The 20470-nt window shown below is 39.4% G+C and overlaps 1 protein-coding gene across 2 annotated transcripts in view; it reads right to left on the bottom strand.

Moving 5' to 3' along the window:
- Window positions 1-20470, bottom strand: part of SPAG17 (sperm associated antigen 17) — a 235344-nt gene that overhangs the window by 137236 nt on the left and 77638 nt on the right. For both annotated transcript variants that reach the window (XM_047871565.1, XM_047871566.1), the window contains exons 6-11: window positions 19234-19428; window positions 16786-16967; window positions 12717-12878; window positions 11499-11571; window positions 11181-11293; window positions 37-174 (exon numbers count right to left, since the gene is read on the bottom strand). In XM_047871565.1, coding sequence (XP_047727521.1) covers window positions 37-174; window positions 11181-11293; window positions 11499-11571; window positions 12717-12878; window positions 16786-16967; window positions 19234-19428 — 863 coding nt within the window. The remainder of the gene's footprint in view (window positions 1-36; window positions 175-11180; window positions 11294-11498; window positions 11572-12716; window positions 12879-16785; window positions 16968-19233; window positions 19429-20470) is intronic.

Below are 20470 nucleotides of genomic sequence, written 5' to 3'. Positions count from 1 at the left end.
GCATGCAAACTCTTTGGATATCTCATGCCGTCTGACCTTTTGCTCCCTCTCCGTGAGACAGAGAGAGGGCAGGATGGACACAATATGAGCGGCGATTCTGTGGTCCAACCCATCTGTTCTGGGAGGTGGCTGCACCAGACTGGGTGGGACAAGGTCTTCTTCAGTTGCCACAACCTGTTAAAATGAACAGGTGGGAGGATTCGGTTTACGGGTACAGTAAAAACAAGGCGGTTCCTACCAGTAAAGTACAGTGATGACACAAAGTGGCAATGTAACTACCAGTGGTTACCAAAACAAAAGGGAAAGTGTTTATAATCCAGGCACAAAAGTAGATGTAATTTTAATGTATGTATTAAAATAGATACCATGAAACGTAAATGGTAAATAGGAAAATTTACTATGGCAGGAGTCAAAATAACCATATAAGAATTTTTTTGTTTCTTAATGATTTGCTCTTTCTCTTAAAGCACACAAAACTGCTCACATACCCTTTGGGTTCGAGAAGTATTTATTGAGTGCCTATGATATGCCAAGCACTGTACGGGGCAGCTTCTCAGCCATTATCTCATTTAAGCACCACAGCAACATTGTGGAGTAGGTATTTTCTTCATTTTACAGAGGAAGAGCTAGGGTGAGTGAAGTTAGTGACTGGTGCAAGCCCAAGGCCACTGAGTGGGAAGAACTGGGTTCAAATCAAGTCCTCATTCCTTCTTCAAGATAATGACAGATGGTGAGATCAGTCAAGGGTAATAGTCTCCTTTATATGGGGAAACTGAGGTCTAGAAAGATTAAATGGCCTGTTCAATTTTACATGGTAAACAAAAGGAGTTGAAATGTAATCAAGGTAGGCACCTAAATTACAACTTTTCGTGTCACCTTAAATCCTGCAATCATCCTCTGTGATTTCACATCCTTTTATACAGTTTCTCTACCTTGGAAATTGAGACATTTGAATTAGACAGTTACTTGTTGTGGGTTCTGTTTTGTGCAATGGAGAATGTTTAGCCGTATCCCTGGCCTGTACCCATTCGATGCCAGTAGCATCGCCTGTAATGGTGATAACCCAAATATCTCCAGACAAATGTCCCCTAGGAGGCAAAATCAGCCGCTGCTGAAAACCACTGCTATAGATGGATAACAAAATAGCCTCATATCCATCACCTTTTGTCAACTCCTTACTTTCAAAAGAGCCACTCATGTCTCCACTTTCTACCTTCGATTGTCTCTTGGACCCACTCCAATCACAAAAGACCACTCAAAACCATTCTACCTCTGAAATGTCAACCTCTAATATTCTGTCTTGGAAAATTCTATCCCATTCCTCTTATATTTCACCTTTTTGCCATCCCATTATTAAGTATTTTTTTCTGTATTATGTATTATCTGTATTATGATTGGGTGCCTTCCTGTGTGAGGAACTGAGGTCATCTGCTGGTGCCTGAAATATAGCAGGTGGTTAATACATATTTTTTGCTTTGGATTGAGTTGAATAAAATAAGAAAGACTAAGATAAATAAAATGATGACACTGCAAGCTCTAGAGGGCTTTTCAGCTTTTACAAATTAATTAATATAATAAAACTACTGGTGTTCCAGAAACATAATGGGGTAATGAAAGGCAACTGTGAGTGTGCTTATCTAAGCAGTCAACATACATAAAATGTATCTTGGAGGTAACAGATGATGGAATCTGAGAAGGACTTTAAAATAAACATTTGAATATTCAGAAGGGTATAGGGATATGTTACATCCATGCACTAAGGACAATAACAAGCAGTTGTAAAAAGAAATTGGAGAATTTATAAATTAAAAACATTTACCCTCGAGAAAAAACTTCAATAGCAGACTGGACTCCACTTAAGAATGAATTAGTTGGAAGTGAAGCTGGAATTTCCCAAGAAGATAAAATTTATAGAAAATTTAAAAGACAAGGAGGAAAAACCAGAAGTTCCAACATCCATCTAATAAATGGATAAACTGATAGAAAAAATAATATTTGAGGATATATGTATTTATTTATTAAATGTTTTATTTACTTTTGAGGTGGGGGAGGGGCAGAGAGAGGGAGACAGAGAATCCCAAGCAGGATCCATGCCATCGGTGCAGAGGCTGACACAGGGCTCCATCTCACAATGATCATGACCTGAGCCGAAATCCAGAGTCAGATGCTCAACCAACTCAGCCACCTAGATACCCCGAGGATAGATTTAATTCAGCAAATACATATTCAGTGTCTGCTGTGGGTTAGATGTGGTTATTGTGTGCTGGGCATATGGCGGTGAACAAGATTAGAGTTAGGTCCCTGCTTGCATGGAGCTTACATTCTAGTGAGGGGAGGTAGGTAAGACACAAAGCAGGTAAGTTATTTTAAGAAGAGCAGTTGTTGATAAGAGGATTAAACAAAGTGATGTGGTAACAAGCACCCTGTGTTGTCAGGGGATTCCTTTAGATCAGGTGGTGGGAGAAAGACTATGGAATGTCATTTCCACTGGGGAGTGAATGACAGGAATATCCACCCTTTTGCAGTCATGAGGGTCAAAAACTTTCTAGGAAGAGGAGTTGGAGTAAAAAGCTAAGGTGGAATTAAATAGTGTATTTGACGAAAGCCCAGAAAGCCTATGTGGATGATGAGGGGGGTGTGTGGTGGGGGTGGGGGCAGGAGATGAGATGACAGATCAGGCCAGAACCATGTTTTTAGGGCTTTATGGGCCAGTGTAAGGAATTTTTTATATTATTCAGAATGTAATGGGAAACCAGATTATACTCCTTTAGAGCATTAGTGAGAACAATAAAACAAACAAAGCCATACCTGGACATACCTTGTGTTATGAATTATAAAGAGAAAACTCTAATAGCTGCCAGAAAGAAAAAACAGATTACCTACAAAGAAAACGTATCTGATTGACATCAGATTTATAAACAACATTAGAAGAAAGAAGACAAAAAGCGAAGCCATCAAAATACTTTTCCACTCAGATTGACTGGGTTTAAAAGCAATTTCTGACACTGACCACTGGACAAGTTACTTAACCTTTTTATGCCTCAGTTTCCTTACCTGTAAAATGGGGAACAAAAATAGTTTCTGCTTCATGAGGTTGTTCTAAGGATTAAATGAGTTAATTTATAACAACTCTTTTCAAATACATCTAGAAAACTCACAAGAATTGACCACATATATCAGGTCACACAGGAAGTTCAGGAAATTAAAAAACATTTTTTAAGATGCAGACCATCTTTACGGCCCATAACACAATAAAATTCGGAACTGACAGTAAACAATGCAAAATAAAAGATTTAGAACTGAATAGATTGAAAGCATCAAGATACAGCCAAAGAAATACTCAAAGGAAATGTGTAGCTTTAAGTAAAGCAAAGAGCCTGAAAATAAATGAAATAAGCTTTCAATTCAAATGAAATACAAAATGAAGAAAGTAGAAAGAAGGAAATAATAAAGATAAATGAAGAAATTAATTAAACAAAAAGTAAAATGAAAGTTGTCAATGAAACAAAATGCTAGTACTTTGAAAAGACCAATACAATAGATATACCACTGACAACCATGATCAAGAAAACAGAAGAGTAAAATAAATAACATCAGTCATAGAAAAGGAACATAACCAGATGCAAAGGAAACTTTAAAATGTGTGTAAGTGAACAAAGAACTTTATGTGATATTAAAAACGCAAATAAAATGGGGACGTTTATTAAAAAACACTAATGATCAAAATTGGCCTGAAAAAGAGAAAAACCTGATTAAACCTACAAGTATAAAAGAAATTTTAAAGACAAAGACCATTAACCTCCTGTCTACCTCCCCTTTCTCATTCATTAAAATAACACTAGAGGGGCGCCTGGGTGGCGCAGTCGGTTGGGCGTCCGACTTCAGCCAGGTCACGATCTCGCGGTCCGGGAGTTCGAGCCCCGCGTCAGGCTCTGGGCTGATGGCTCGGAGCCTGGAGCCTGTTTCCGATTCTGTGTCTCCCTCTCTCTCTGCCCCTCCCCCGTTCATGCTCTGTCTCTCTCTGTCCCAAAAATAAATAAACGTTGAAAAAAAATTAAAAAAAAAATAACACTAGACACAGGAGGGAGGGGACAAGATGGCAGAGCAGCATGGAAGGTTTTTGCTTCTCTCTTCCCTGAACAGAAGCTAGATCTATACCAAATCATCTTGCACAACTAGAAAACTAATCTGAGGATTTACAAAACAATCTGCATAACCTGAACCAGAGAACTAGGCATGTATGCAGCGCAGAGAGGTGAACTGGGGGAGAGAGAAGCTGCGGAGGGTAAGGAGCTGTTTTTGCTTGTGGAGAGAAGAGCAGACAGGGGGAGAGTATAGGAAAAGCATTCCCCCCTAAAGCAGCTGGAGAGAAAGAGAAAGAGTGGAAACACCCATAAGGGACTTAACAAGAAAGGGAGAAAGGAGAAAGGAAAGGGTTTCAATACCATTAGGACTCTATAAACAGGGGATCCCAGAGTCTGAAATTCCTCAGCTCCATACCTGGCAGTACTCTGGTGGGAAGGGCAAATCCCCAGGAGAAGACAGCAAGGTCCCAGGGGTCCTTGGGCCACATGGGGAGAGGTGGGTCCCCTTCTGGGAGGACATTTGGTAGAGGCAGTGTGGCAAAGGTTCCAGTGGACCCTGGAGAATAGCCATGTTTGCTGATGTTGGAACAAGGACATTAAGGGGCAGTGAAGCCTGGGGCCAGATGTGTGTTGTGATTTACCATAATCCCTGAAACGCTGGTGCTACACAATCATGTGAACTTCTTCTGGGTCGGGCTGGCACCCAGTGGCAGTCTCTGGGCATCTACAGCAGTGCGGTCGCAGGAACGTTCCTGGGGATGGCTGGCACCTGGCCATTGCTTGGGGAGACCCTCCTCCAGAGGGGTGGAGTAGGTCAAAGCCATAGGGCCCTCAGAAGTGAGGGGTTTGGAAACACAGCTGCATCTGAGATAAAACTTGGGAGGGAGATGCTACCTGGCAGGCTGATTGCTTGGTTGCAGATGGTGTAGAAGCAGGGAGTGGACGGAAGCCAAAGACAAAGCAGGGGTGCTTGATTGCCAGTGGGCGAGAGCACATAATTCTGATACCAGAGACTAGGTAGTTGGGTGACGCCATTTTCACCTCTCCTGTACATGCACATACAGGCGTACTCATCCATAATGATCCACCCCATTAAGCTAAGCAGCGCCATCTAGTGGAGAATTGAGCTGTTACACCAAGCCCTGTCCAACTGTGCCAACTACCCTCTGGAGAAACACCACAAGTCTCTCTGCCTGCTAAGTTTATGGGTTATAAAGTGCTTCATAGTTTGACTTCTGGGGGAACATGGATGTAACTTCAATTGTATTTCATTCTGTTCGCTGGTCCATCTATTCAAATTTTTTCTTTTTCTTTTCTTATTCTTGAATATAGAAAGAGAAAAAATTATTTTTATTTTCCGTTTTTATAAAAGATTTTTCTTTAATTTTTTTCTACTATATATTTTATTTTTTATAATATTTTTAAAATTGTAATTACTTTCATCATTTCATTTTATCTGTTTTATTGTATTCATTTTATAAAATTTTCAAACATTTTTTTTTCCCTTTTCTTTTCTTTCTTTTTTTTTTTCTCTATTCTATCAAGCTTCTTTCAACAACCAGACCAAAACACACCTAGGATCTAGCATCCTTTATTTGATTTTTTGTTTTTAATTTTTTAATTTTTAATTTTCAATAAAATAAATTAATTCTTTAAATGTTAAAAATAATTTAATAAAATTATTAATACTTTTCTCCTCCAAAATGACAAAATAAAAGTATTCACCCCAAAATAAAGAATAGGAAGAAATGACAGCCAGGGACTTAATCAACACAGATACAAGCAAGATGTCTGAACCAGAATTTAGAATCATGATAATAAGAATACTAGCTGGGGTTGAAAAAAACATAGAATCTCTTTTTGCAGAGATTAAAAAAAAAAGGAAAATCTAGTCAGGACGAAATTAAAAATGCTATAACTGAGATGCAATCTCAAATGGATGCCATGGCAGCAAGGATGGATGAAACAGAGCAGTGAGTCAGCGATACAGAGGACAAACTTATGGAGAATAATGAATCAGAAAAAAAAAAAGAGGGAAGCTAAGTCAAAAGAGCACAACAAAAGAATTAGAGAACTCAGTGACTCATTAAAAATGAATAACATCTGAATAATAGGGGTCCCAGAAGATGAAGGAAAGAAAAAAAGAGTAGAAGAGAACTCCCATTCAACTCCCATTCAACAAAAACAAAAACCAACCATCAACAAGGCATATCATAGTCAAATTCACAAAATACACAGACAAGGAAAGAATCATGAAAGCAACAAGAGAAAAAAAGTCCTTAACCTTGGCAGGCCAGAGGGATGGCAGGATATATTCAGTGTGCTGAATTGGAAAGATATGCATCCAAGAATTCTTTATCCAGCACAGCTTCATTCAAAATAGAAGGAAAGATAAAAAGTTTCTGAGACAAACAAAAACTAAAGGAGTTTGTGACCACTAAACCAGCCCTGCAAGAAATTTTAAGGGTCACTCAGGGAGAAAAGACCAACAGCAACAAAGAGTAGAAAGGACCAGAGAACACCACCAGAAACTCTACAGGCAACACAATAGCAATAAATTCATATATTTCAGTGTTCACTCTAAACGTCAATGGACTAAATGCTCCAATCAAAAGACATAGGGTAACAGAATGGATAAGAAAACAAGATCCATCTGTACGCTGTTTACAAGAGATCCGTTTTAGACCTAAAGACAACTCCAAATTGAAAGTAAGGGATGGGGAACCATCTATCATGCTAATGGTCATCAAAAGAAAGCCAGAGTAGCCATACTTATATCAGACAATCTAGATTTTAAAATAAAGACTATAACAAGAGGTGACGAAGGGCATTATGTCATAATTAAGGGGTATATCCATCAAGAAGACCTTATAATTGTAAACATTTATGCCCCCAATGTTAAACACCCAAATATATAAATCAATTAATCACAAACATATAGAAACTCATTGATAATAATACCATAATAGTAGGGGACTTCAACACCCCACTTATGTCAAGGGACAGATCATCTAAACAGAAAATCAACAAGGAAACAATGACTTTGAACGACACACTGCATTGGATGGACTTAACAGATGTATTCAGAACATTTCATCTTAAAGCAGCAGAATACACATTCTTCTTAAGTGCACATGGAACTTTCCCCAGAATAGATCAAATACTGGGACACAAATCAGCCTTCAAAAAGTACAAGAAGACTGAGATCATACTGTGCATATTTTCAGACCACAACGCTACAAAACTTGAAATCAACCACAAGAAAAAATTGGGAAAGACAACAAATACTTGAAGACTAAAGAACATCCTACTAAAGAATGAATGGGCTAAGCAAGAAATCAAAGAGGAAATTAAAAAGTACATGGAAACCGATGAAAATGATAACACCACAGCCCAAAATTTCTGGATGCAGCAAAGGTGGTCATAAGAGGGAAGTATATAGCAATCCAGGCCTTCCTAAAGAAGGAAGAAAGGTCTCAGATACACAACATAACCTTACACCTTAAAGAGCTGGAAAAAGAACAGCAAATAAAACCCAAAACTATCAGAAGACAGGAAATAATAAAGATTAGAGCAGAAATCAATGCTATCGAAATTAAAACAAAACAAACAGTATAACAGATCAAGGAAAACAGGAGCTGGTTCTTTGAAAGAATTAACAAAATTGATAAACCCTAGCCAGTATGATCAAAAAGAAAAAGGAAAGGACCCAAATAAATAAAATCGAGAATGAAAGAGGAGAGATCACAACCAACACTGCAGAAATACAAACAATAATAAGAGAATATTATGAGCAATTATATGTCAATAAATTGGGCAATCTGGAAGAAATGGAAAAATTCCTAGAAACATGTAAACCACCAAAACTGAAACAAGAAGAAATAGAAAATTTGTACAGACCCATAACCAGTAAAGAAATTGAATTAGTAATCAACAATCTCCCAAAAACAAGAGTCCAGTGCCGGCGGGCTTTCCAGGGGAACTCTACCAAACATTTAAAGAAGAGTTAACACCTATTCTTTTGAAGTTGTTACAAAAAATAGAAATGGAAGGAGAACTTCCAAACTCATTCTATGAAGCCAGCATTACCTTGATTCCAAAACCAGACAACGACCCCACTAAATAGGAGAACTATAGACCAATTTCCCTGATGAACGTGGATGCAAAAATCCTCAACAAGATACTAGCCAACAATACATTAAAATAATTAGTCACCATGACCAAGTGGGATTTATACCCGGGATGCAGGGCTGGATCAATATCCACAAAACAATCAATGTGAGACATCACATCAATAAAAGAAAGGACAAGAACCACATGATCCTCTCAATAGATGCAGAGAAAGCATTTGACAAAATACAGCATCCTTTCTTGATAAAAACCCTCAAGAAAGTAGGGATAGAAGGATCATACCCCAAGATCATAAAAGCCATATATGAAAGACCCACTGCTAAATCATCTTCAATGGGGAAAAACTGAGAGCTTTCCCCCTAAGGTCGGGAGCACCACAGGGATGTCCACTTTCACCACTGTTATCCAACATAGTATTGGAAGTCCTAGCGTCAGCAACCAAAGGAATAAAAGCATCCAAATCAGCAAGGTCAAACTTACACTCTTTGCAGATGACATGAAATTCTATAGGGAAAACCCAAAAGATTCCACCAAAAAACTGCTAGAACTGATCCATGAATTCAGCAAAGTTGCAGGATATAAAACCAATGCAGAGAAATCAGTTGCATTTCTATACACCAATTATGAAGCAACAAAAAGAGAAGTCAAGGAAGCTATCCCATTCACAATTGCAGCCAAACCCATAAAATATCTAGGAATAAACTTAACCAAAGAGTTGAAAAATCTATTCACAGAAAACTATAGAAAGCTTATGAAAGAAATTAAAGAAGACAAACAAAAAAATGGAGAAATATTCCATGCTCACGGATTGGAAGAACAAATATTGTTAAAATGTCAATACTACCCAAAGCAATCTACATATTCAATGCTATCCCAATCACAACAACACCAGCATTCTTTACAGAGTTGGAAAATCCTAAAATTTGTATGGAACCAGAAAAGACCCCAAATAGTCAAAGCAATCCTGAAAAAGAAAGCCAAAGCTGGAGGCATCAGAATCCTGGACTTCAAGATGCACTACAAAGCTGTAATCATCAAGACAGTATGGTTCTGGCACAAAAAAAAACAGACTCTTAGATCAACGGGGCACAATAGAGAACCCAGAAGTGGAGCCACAAACGTATGGCCAACTAATCTTTGACAAAGCAGGAAAGAATATCCAAATGAATAAAGACAGTCTCTTCAGCAAATTGTGCTGGGAAAACTGGACAGTGACATGCAGAAAAGTGAACCTGGACCACTTTCTTATACCATACACAGGAAATAAACTCAAAATGGATGAAAGATCTAAATGTAAGATAGGAAGCCAGAAAAATCCTAGAGGCAGGCAAACACCCCTTTGTCCTTGGCCGCAGCAACTTCTTACTCAACATGTCTCTGGAGGCAAGGGAAACAAAAGTAAAAATGAACTATTGGGGCCTCATCAAGATAAAAACCTTCTGCACAGTAAAGGAAACGATCAGCAAAACTTGAAGGCAACCAACAGAATGGGAGAAGATATTTGTAAATGACATATCAGATAAAGGGTTAGTATCCAAAATCTATAAAGAACTTATCAAACTCAACACCCAAAAAACAAATAATCCAGTGAAGAAATGGGAAAAAGACATGAACAGACACTTTTCCAAAGAAGACATCCATATGGCTAACAGATACATGAAAAAAAAAATGCTCAACATCACTCATCATCTGGGAAATACAAATTAAAACCACAATGAGGGGCGCCTGGGTGGCTCAGTTGGTTAAGTGTCTGACTTCAGCTCAGGTCATGATTTCATCCTGCTTTAGATTCTGTGTCTCCCTCTCTCTCTGCCCCTCCCCAGCTCATGCTCTGTCTCTCTCTCAAAAATAAATAAACATTAAAAAAAACACAATGAGATACCACCTCACACCAGTCAGAATGGCTAAAATTAACAACTCGGGCAACAACAGATATTGGCAAGGATGTGGAGAAAGAGAATCCCTTTTGCACTGCAGATGGGAATGCAAACTGGTGCAGCTACTCTGGAAAACAGTATGGAGGTTCCTCAAAGAGTTAGAAATAAAACTACCCTACAACCCAGCAACTGCACTACTAGGTATTTACCCAAGGGATACAGGTGTGCTATTTCAAAGCAGCAGATGCACCCTAATGTTTATAGCAGTGCTATCGACAATAGCCAAAGTATGGAAAGAGCCCAAATGTCCATCGATGGATGAATGGATAAAGATGTGGGGTGTATATATATATATATATATATATATATATACATATATATGCAATGGAGTATTACTCTGCAATCAAAAAGAATGAAATCTTGCCATTTGCAATTATGTGGATGGAACTGGAGGGTATTATGCTAGGCGAAACTGGTCAGTCCGAGAAAGACAAATATAATATGACTTCGTTCATATGTGGAATTTAAGATACAAAACAGGTGAACATAAGAGAAGGGAAGCAAAAATAATATAAAACAGGGAGGGAGATAAAACATAAGAGACTCTTAAATACAGAGAACAAACTTTGGGTTGTTGGAGGGGTTGTGAGTGAGGGGATGGGCTAAATGGGTAAGGGGCATTAAGGAAGACACTTGTCGGGATGAGCACTGGGTGTTATACATAGGGGATGAGTCACTGGAACCTATTCCTGAAATCATTATTGCACTATACGCTAACTAACTTGGATGTAAATTTAAAAATAAATTTAAAGGTGACAGAAGACACAGATAGTTTCAAGGCCATGTCTGCTGAAACTTCAGGGAATGTTATATAAATTGTTCCAGAATATTGCAAAAGAAAGGATATTAAAACAGATGGTCAAAGCAAACTTTAGTTTTATCTAAAATGTTCTAATCTTTATAAAGGAGAATGCACTCAGGTATTATGTGTGTAGTTTTAAAATAGTTAAAACCCCAAACAAAGAGAGTTGAAGTGACTGACAAGGTGACCCACCTGGGAAAAAAGCCTCGGCGTCTATCCACCTACCTGTTCCAGCATACAGTGCAGTATCAGGGGCACAGAAATGAATTCTTCTGGAATTGGATTCAGCAAGTCATTGTAATATCTCATGTCTACTTCAGTTGTGAAGACGAAAGCTTCTGTAAAATATACAATATGTCATTCCTCGCTTAAGATGTGTTCTCCATTTCTTCCATCAAAATTTGATCCATAAATTCAAACTATGACCATGCACTAATAAATGCAGGATGTTTAGGTGGAGGGATGTCTGAAGGCAATATGGAGGCTAGTCAGTATTCCTTAAAGCCCCAGCTCACAATGTTGGTTTTCAGGTTTCATACATGCCTGATGGTGGGGCTTGGGGTTCCTCATACTGTGCTTTCTTCTTGCCAGGGGTTGGAGCAACAGGTTGTGGAGCCTAAAAGAAGTAGTCAAAAGAAATGACTGAGGTATCCAGCTGAGAGATTCTTTCGTCAAATGCTGGCGTGATGGGGTCTGACGGGATTCTGAGATTGTATATTTACGTTCACACCACATAACCATTGGCTAATATTAGGATCAAATGAAAGGGTTTTGTCTGAGGGAGGGAAGAAGTTAATGGTTAATGGACATTTTTCAATTTTCCCTAACAGAGCCCAATGAGCAATTGCCAGGAAAGGGATGGGGAGACAGGGCACTGGTCCCTGGGTGACTCAGAATCATTCCACCCTCCCTTTTAAACTCCGTCAGTGGTCCCCCATAACCTTCAGGGTACAACCCAAACTCTCTAACTCAGCACCAGAGGGCAACCTCCTCCTGTCTCTTTAGTAGGAGTTCGTGTTCTCCATTTTGCACATACTACCTGGGAGCACCTACCAGGTAGTATGGTGGTCCTGGCTTGTGACCTACCCTGTGGTCCTGGCTTGTGAGCTAATACTTCTTTCCTTTGGCCCTATATGTGTGTACATCTTTGCCCCTTTCTTGAGAATACCTTTCTGTCCCTTCCCCCATCAGGCTTTCCTGTAGACAGTTCACACGCAGCCTTCACCCACATCACTTACCCTGCTGGGTGAGGCTTTCCCGAATCCTCCCTCTCCCCTTGCTGCTCCTCTCAAGATCAGATTGGGTGCCATGTTTTAGTGTTTCTACTGCAGCCCGAGCTGTTCTCACAGCACTCATCATGCTCTGTTGAAACCACTGTTAACGTGACTGCCATCCTCCTTAAAAGTCAACCTCAATGAGGAGGACAGGGGATGAGTCTTGGTCATTATTTTAGGTGCTAAATAAACAATGTGATTAACTTATCAATATCCCTCTTTGTTTCAGGTGTTAATTATTGTGCCAGGGGCTAAAAGTGAGTGCTGGTAGTTAGGGAGCTTCATAAAGTCCTGACCACATAGGTGTCCTTTAGACTGTGTTTGGGGAGCTCTCCTTGTTCCCACTCTTACCTCTTAAATCCCAGAAGGCCGTATTTCCTTCCTACAAGTATTTATGCAATTTTTCCTTCATACGTTTTACAAATGTGGCAATTAAGTTGTTCAGTTCATCATTCAGCCCGCTGAAGACATTCCAGGATGTGCCTACCTCAGTAACTGACATGGTTTCCAAGAGAGGTTTCTCACTAACCACTTGTGGAATATTTATAAGCTGCATGCTTTCCAAATAGTGTTGGTGTTGCCTCTTCCAATCCAGGGTGTCATACATCAAACAGGCAACATTTTCAAAAATTTCAGTACCCAATTCCAGCTACAGGTGAGAGAATTAATGATAGTTAATTATTAGCTTTATGTTGTTGGAATCGATGTATGGTTTGTTTCTCTCTTAACAACTAAACCAAGCACATCCCCAAACCACTGAATACCAGCCATGGTGAGTGAGTCTTTATTTGTTGAACCCTTCTTGTCCATCTTGTTCACCATAATGTGGAATGTTCCCTTTGGAGGGCCTTATGTCTAATACCGTAAGAATCTAATTAATGCTTCAACTAAGTGAAAAACACCCTGTTCATCAGTTTCTGTGACATGGCGCATTCTCTGATGTCTCAGTTTCTAAAACACCATATTGGATAGGTAACTTCAATATCTGTTCTGTGCTACCATCAGGGGGAAAAAACCCTAAGAAATAGATAGTCCACAGTTTCTGTATATAATACCCATAAGTTTTGTTATTTAGAAAGCAAGCAAGTAGTAGATCAGATACCCCTATTACCTGGGCTTTCATTTCTAGAACTGGAAAAGCACTGTTATCACTAGGTGTGCCTACCTGAAAACAAAGAAGAATTAAGTGGGCTCATCTTAGCTCTGAGTTACAGAGGTAAGGTAGAATGAGATAACTCCTTGGGGGGCTAGGGAATCACAGTCTGGCGGGAGTCCAGAGAAGTGCTGAGTTCTGCCCATCTTCAAGGCAGAGTTGCCAGTCTGGGATTCACATGCCTACTGTATGACTGAACATTCTTCAGTTAAGCTTCAACATGCTACTCTTTGCCTAAATTCTGGCACAGAAACACAGTTTTTGCTTGTGTTTATAAGAAATATGGTAAGACTTCTGCCTGATGATCCCTTACCTTAACTAGCTAATTCATTTTTAAATAAAACAGCAAATCGCATGCTAAAAGCCAGAAAATTATGTCAGCAACCCAGGTCTTAACTTGAGATGTTGCAGATGTCTTACGTGAGCAGTTAGCACTTCTTGATGGGCATTTATTTGATGTAAAGCTTTCGTTACCTTGGTTCAGCAGAAATATAGCCGACTTGTTTGCAGACAAAGGTACTAATGCTTTCCTTCTTCCAGAGAGGAAGAAGACTCGTTGGCTGGCTTCTGCTTTGGATATGAGGCCATTACCAACTTACACATATAGCTGAGTGTGTGACATCATGTGTCCATACCATGTATTTAGTCTATTTCTATGAGAAGTAGATTTATTACTCTTGGGTTTCTCAGGTGATCCAAACTTTAATGTGAACATTGTCCTTCGATATGAAACCTTTCTTTTTGAACCCAAGTCCATTACCAAACCATTTTCAAGGCTCTCTTTCTCTATCATCCTCAATACTGGGTCATTCAGCCAGTACAAATGGTACCTTATAAAGGCATGTTTGGACTCTAAAAAAACTACTGCAATTGGACCCAGACCACAGCTCTGGCATGAAGAAGATATTCAATAAATACTTGCAAACTGATTGATAGGAGATCAGTGTGTCCAGCTGGGCACCCTAGCCATAAGTGGCTCCCTAGACAACCGAATATTTTCATTCCTGACTGTTCCTTTCAAGGCCTGACTAGACATCCTCGGTGTTAACGTTCTAGTTCTGAGGTCAGGAATGTTCTAGTATTTCAACTGAGATGATACTATTTTTTTAACATAAAAATTTCTGAACTTTAATTGCCATTTAAATTATCCTACTCTATGTTTTAAAGAAGTAAAATAGTCTGTTCATTTTCTTTAAAAATGGAGGGATTAAAATCTTCTAATGAACAGAAAATTGTTGACACTGGAGGAGGAAGCAGGGTTCTGGGTCTTTTGAAGCTGTGATTAGGTGCCTTGGTGTTTACATCTATGTGCTGAAGATCAATGGAATGTACTCTACCTTGGGTTCAGTACATTTCAGCTCTTCTCAGTCTATGCCTGGAGGGTGAGGAAATCACAAAGAAGAAAGCCCTAACTAGAGCAAGAGTGAAAGACAAGTGGTCTGAGGCTGCCTTGGAAGATGCTTTTTACTGCCTCCTCTGAATTATGGCTCAGGAATTATATCTCCTACACCTGATTGAACCAAAAATGTATGCAAGTTCTTGAGAGGTTATGCAACCAGGATGTGGCCCAGATGACAGGAAGATTATTTCTCCAACATAAATTTGTAGATGTGGGTTTTTGTTAGGCATAGATTTTATGTTCTTAGGAGAAGAAAAGGTCTATTGGAGAAAGAGAGTAGGAAGCTGGCTTTGAGGTGGGGTTTCATGGATATCTAGAGACATAGCTTCTTCCCCAAACATATCTCATACTTGTTGGGTATAATCCAGAATTCCCATAAAATAGGAGGGAATGATCATAGTATTACATTACTTGGAATGCCAACATCTCCAGGGTAGAGAAGCATATTGACCAAATTTGGCATGAAACAGTACAGGACAGAGGGCAGTGGATTCTTTTCTGAACTCAGGTTTAGGAGGCAGAAAAGTGAAAGACAAAACATGAAAGATGGAGATGTCTAGATGAAGGGGTGGAAGGAGGCCACGCCAAGGGAGTTCGTAGCAACCAGTTTTGCTTAGAACAACTCTGCCTTCAGCCACAGATTCTCTCTAAGGTCAGCTTCATCTCCATATATAGGTCAGGGCTAATATTTATTCTTACAATTGGCAAAGTCTCAGACTTCTGTGTTCTGTTTCTACAATTATGACATTTCCTGCTTTATGTTTACAGTCTTAATCACTCAAGCTGATCTACGCATTGTTACTTATTCCAATCTTGTCCACCCTTCAAAGTGCAGATGTGGGCCTCCCTCCTCAGTGTTTTTTCTTACCATGTGCACATCCATGTCAAGACACTACAGTCAGGGACTCTCACAGTGAGAGATATTTATGCTCCAACCCATGACCATGGGCAGCCTATCCTTTGACTCGGAAACTGTTCCAGGCTTCAATATTACTCTCCTTTTATACAGTTTTCTTTTTTTTAGCTATCCATACTCACTGTGCACAGACACCCATGGACCCCCTGTATCCTGCTTTGCCCAGCTCCCTTTAGAGCACTCACTTGGTGTGATCACTCCCCAGGACTCTGCTTTCCCTAGGAATTCAGCTCCCTTGATGCTGAAATATATCACCCTGCAGGGAATTCAGCACTTCTGGGCCCCTGTTTGTGGGAACAGGGGGTCAGCCAGAAAGAGACTGGAGAAGTTTTCTGTGATAGGGATGCTTGGATATCTTCCACAACATCCGTGAGAAGTAGTCACTCAACCTTCTTTTTTTTAAAAAAAACCGTCGTGTATCTAGCCTTTGCTATTACTTTTTGATACACCCCATTTCTTCTTTTTCTAAATTAATCAGAAACTTAGAGTATATTTCACCTAGCTGAGCACTTGAACACTGCTTCTCTGTTTCATGGTTTTGGTCATGCCTCTGCAAGATCCTCAGTAGCAGGGGCCAGTAAATGCTCTCGGAAAATACTTGTTAATTGTTGGGGTGGGTCCAAGTTATCCCATTAGGATAGACCCTGTTGGCCAAATATATTGAAAATTCACTTTTGGCAATAAAATTAAGGGCCTAGAAGAGCAATGTTTGGAACTGACATATGAAAAAAAGGAAGATAATGTAATTTGAAAAAAACTGTAAAATTTACCATTTTCACAATTAACACACCATATATTGAAATTCCACTGCCAAGAACACTGTTAAAAGTACGAGACAAAGCCACATGCCACCAAATAGAAGAATTACCTTCCTTCATCTCTGTCTCCATCTTATTCTTTGCCATTAATCCATATACTAAAAGCTAAAGACCCAGGCTACAACCATCACTGGACATTCCGTGGAGTCTATCCCAAAGCCATGTGCATAGTCAATTCACAGTGAATGTCGGTGGAATGAGTGGATGTGATGAATGGAACCACACTACCACATGGCCGAACCATTCACTCTCACTAATGCGTGTACTAACCATCATCTCGCTGTCTGCCCAGTCAGAAGGAAAGTCATCTGCCTTGACCACGTACTCCAGTCGAGCAACATCAAAGAGATTTGTTTCAGGTTTCTCATTATTCAGGATTGGTTCCAGGTATTTCCAGAAAATGTCAAGTTCTTTTATGGCATTCTCTTTCTTCAGGTTTTCAGCCTTTATGTCTAATCATAGCAACATGTTAACACAACAAGATGAGAATGTTGAATTTTTTCCCACTTTAAGTGGACATGGTGGGTGACAAGCATTGAAAGGTGTCTGTGCGGTATCAGAAAAGGCAAATAAACAAACATAATTTTGAGAAGCTTTTGGACTTGGATTATAGAGTTATGAAATCAGAGGATTTCACTTCTGAAATTGATATTAAACCCGAGCTCATCCCACCCCTTCATTTGACACTTGAGGCCCAGAAACCTTATGGTAAGGTCACACATTTGTAGAGCTAAATATGCTCGAGATATCCATCACCCTTAGAGCTCATCTGTGTAGGAGCAGTTTTTCTGCCAAATCACTGTTTGACCATCTTAGTGTGTTTGTTTCATAATGGGTTAGAAAAGCTGGCGATCCAATTCTTCCTCCCACATGGCTAAAAATAGACCATGTCAATGATTGATGCTTCAGGTAACTTTTGGTCACATTCAAATAGCTAGAGCCTTCTCTGAGCATTTGTGCTCTGACTGTAAAATAATGACCGATTCCCATAAAGTTACACACGAAATTTTGCCTATAATATTTATGTTTATTACACCTATAACTAAATGGGTTCTGCTACTAAGATGTTATTCTACTATAAAGTCTATTTTTCTGTGATTCTATTTCTATATATTAATTTTTTTTTTTTTGTAGATAGGCTACAGACTTATGGGACATTTTCTCACTGGCTTCAATAATAAGTTATTTAATGTTACAACTATGCTTTCAGACAGGAGTATCTGGGTTTGAATCTCACCTCTTTTCCTTAATAGCTGCCGCAAGGCTGAGAGTCCTTTTGGTAAAATGGAAATACAGATCCTACTTGACATATGATGAGGATGGGGTTGTATCCCAATAAACACATCATACATTGAAAATTTGAAAGTGCATATAATACACATCATAGCTTAGCTTGGCCTACCTTAAACATGCTCAGAACACTTACATTAGCCCTACAGTTGGGCAACATCATCTAACACAAAGCCTATTTTGTAATAGAGTGTTGCAAATCTCACGTAATTTATCGAATACTGTACTGAAAGTGAGAAACAGAATGACTGTGTGGGACAGAATGATCGTCGGCGTATCGGTAGTTTTCCCTCGTGATTATGTGGATGACCGGGAGCTGCCACCATCCAGAATCACAAAAGAGGATCATACATCATGTTGTTAGCCCAGGAAAAAAAATCAAAATTCCAACTTCGAGGTAAGGTTTCTTCTGAATGCAAATCTCTTTCACACCATTGTAAAGTTGAAAATTTGTTAAGTCCAACCATTGTGAGTTGGGGACCGGCCATAATAAAACACACTTCTGAGGGTGGTTGTAGCAACTATAGAAATCGATGCACTTAAAGCCCTTAGCACTGAGCCCCGTCCCGAGGCATCTGCCCAGTAAATGGTGACTCTTATTATCATCAGTGGTAGAAATTTCTCATGTGGAACAGCAGAATTTCAAAACATAGTGTTCTAGAAATTGGGATGTGGTTATACAACATATATAATATATAATATAATCTGTAATCCCTATACAGATTACAAAATGCTGTGCAAATGGTATTATTAGTAAATAACAATAAAAGCAACAGAAGGTGGCAGAAACTCTTGGACTTTCAGGTCACGCAGGCTTACACAGAATCCCTGTTCTATCGCTAAAGGGTCCAGTGACTTTCAGTTCCCTTCCCACAGCGGCATTCTGGCACGACTCCCTTGGATGAAGATCCCGTGACTCCAAATGTGTGAATGGCAGTGTGGTAGGGCCTTCACTCTATAGCTTCATAGTCTAAGGCTTGGAAGATAGAGTGCCCTCTCTGATTTATCACAATAAGCCAGAAGCAAAACACACCAAGAATCCAAAGCTATGACCTCCTGTGGGCCATGTCGTGCCTGTGGCTTCTGGAAGAACCCATTAGCTACAGTCGATCTTTTCTAGCCCACACTTCAGGTGAAAGTTCTAGATGAACTGTCCCTGAGAAAGGTAGTCAGATAACCAAGTCTTCCGACCCACAGTCCGTGTTCTCTGTGGCTACACAGGGGTATAAAGAGAATACAATCTTAATTCGTAAAATTTACAGCACCTGCCTAGGGCAAGCAGCATAAACAGCGAATCAGAGCCTTAAAAGGGTTTAACAATGAATGTATTATTGCATGACTATTTTTTTGGACAGAAAAATCTATTTGTACTTTACAGACAGTGGGTGATACTGAAAGATTCAGCGGGTTGTGTAGCAGACTGCATACCTTCTGGCTGAAGAAGAACTTCCTGCTGCTGGCTAACTGTTGCCAGGTGTGTCTGCAGAGGCTCATAATTCTCTGAAGATATTTTAATCACGCTGCTTATGGGAATGCCAAGCTCAGTCATAATCGCTAATAGCTGAGGATTGTTGAAGCCCACGACTATAATGTAATGTTGGGCACCATCATCTGGCTCATCGTCTGTTCAAAATACCATAAAAAAAGAGCAGCCGTCATTTTTAAAAGAGAACAGGTTGCACTCAGCCAGTTCAATGGCTACATACATTATGCATGCGTTTATAATACCTCCGGCTTGCCAAAAACAGTCCAGTTGGCCGGAATGCAGTCATGTTGACTGGTTTTCATTATTACCCTTCCAGTGAAAAGGCTGTGGCCATTTTACAAAATATTAAATCACTTTTGTAAATGAGATAGAGTCATAATAGAAGGACAAACATACGTGGGGCCTGTGGTCATGGAAAATGTGTGCTCGGGTTTTTGTAAAAAGAAAAGGTTTAGGCTGTGGGCTGTAATTTGGGGGGGGGTTCAACCTCTTTTGAGCAACATCTGGCTTTACTCCTGAATTACGAGTGGCTGCAGCTTTGTGGTATTTTATAAGTAGAGGTGTTTACAGGAGAGGGAAATATCGAATATGGACATGCCCCCTACCAAAGTATTCTGTGTATTTATGTCAATAGGTGTGAATGCTGAGTATGGGTTACATAGCAATTATATACTTATTGCACTAAATTTTTAAAATATACGTTGTGCACCTTCCTAAATGTCCCTCCTCTGCTTAGCCCTCATTACACTGTTTTTATTAATGTTAAAATATGAGTTTATCCTTGACTGTGAGATTCTGAGGGGTAAAAATAATTGTTGTACTTTAATATTCATGCCAGATGGTATGTGAAAACATTAAATCCCACAATAGCCTGTGAAGATAAATTTACAAATAATGCAGCATGCACAAACTTTTCGTTTTTAAGCAATAATTTTTCTCCTATCACTAAACGAATCAGTGTTGATATTATCTACCGAATCCATAATATCATAGCTTCTAGGTCTAGTGGATTTAGAGCAGAGATACGCCAGGAGAGGCAAATTGATAAAGGATGTAAAGGCCTGCCACCTCGTTTGAATGCAATGCAAATAATAACAGGAAGCTCCATCTGGGTTCAAGTGATGGTGGCAATGAATTACTCATAGGCTGCACGGGTCAAACCAGCTTTATATCAATAAT

Source organism: Prionailurus viverrinus, chromosome C1 (assembly GCF_022837055.1).
Source record: "Prionailurus viverrinus isolate Anna chromosome C1, UM_Priviv_1.0, whole genome shotgun sequence".
NCBI classification, from domain to species: Eukaryota; Metazoa; Chordata; class Mammalia; order Carnivora; family Felidae; genus Prionailurus; species Prionailurus viverrinus.
This window is presented reverse-complemented; position numbering and strand designations above follow the sequence as displayed.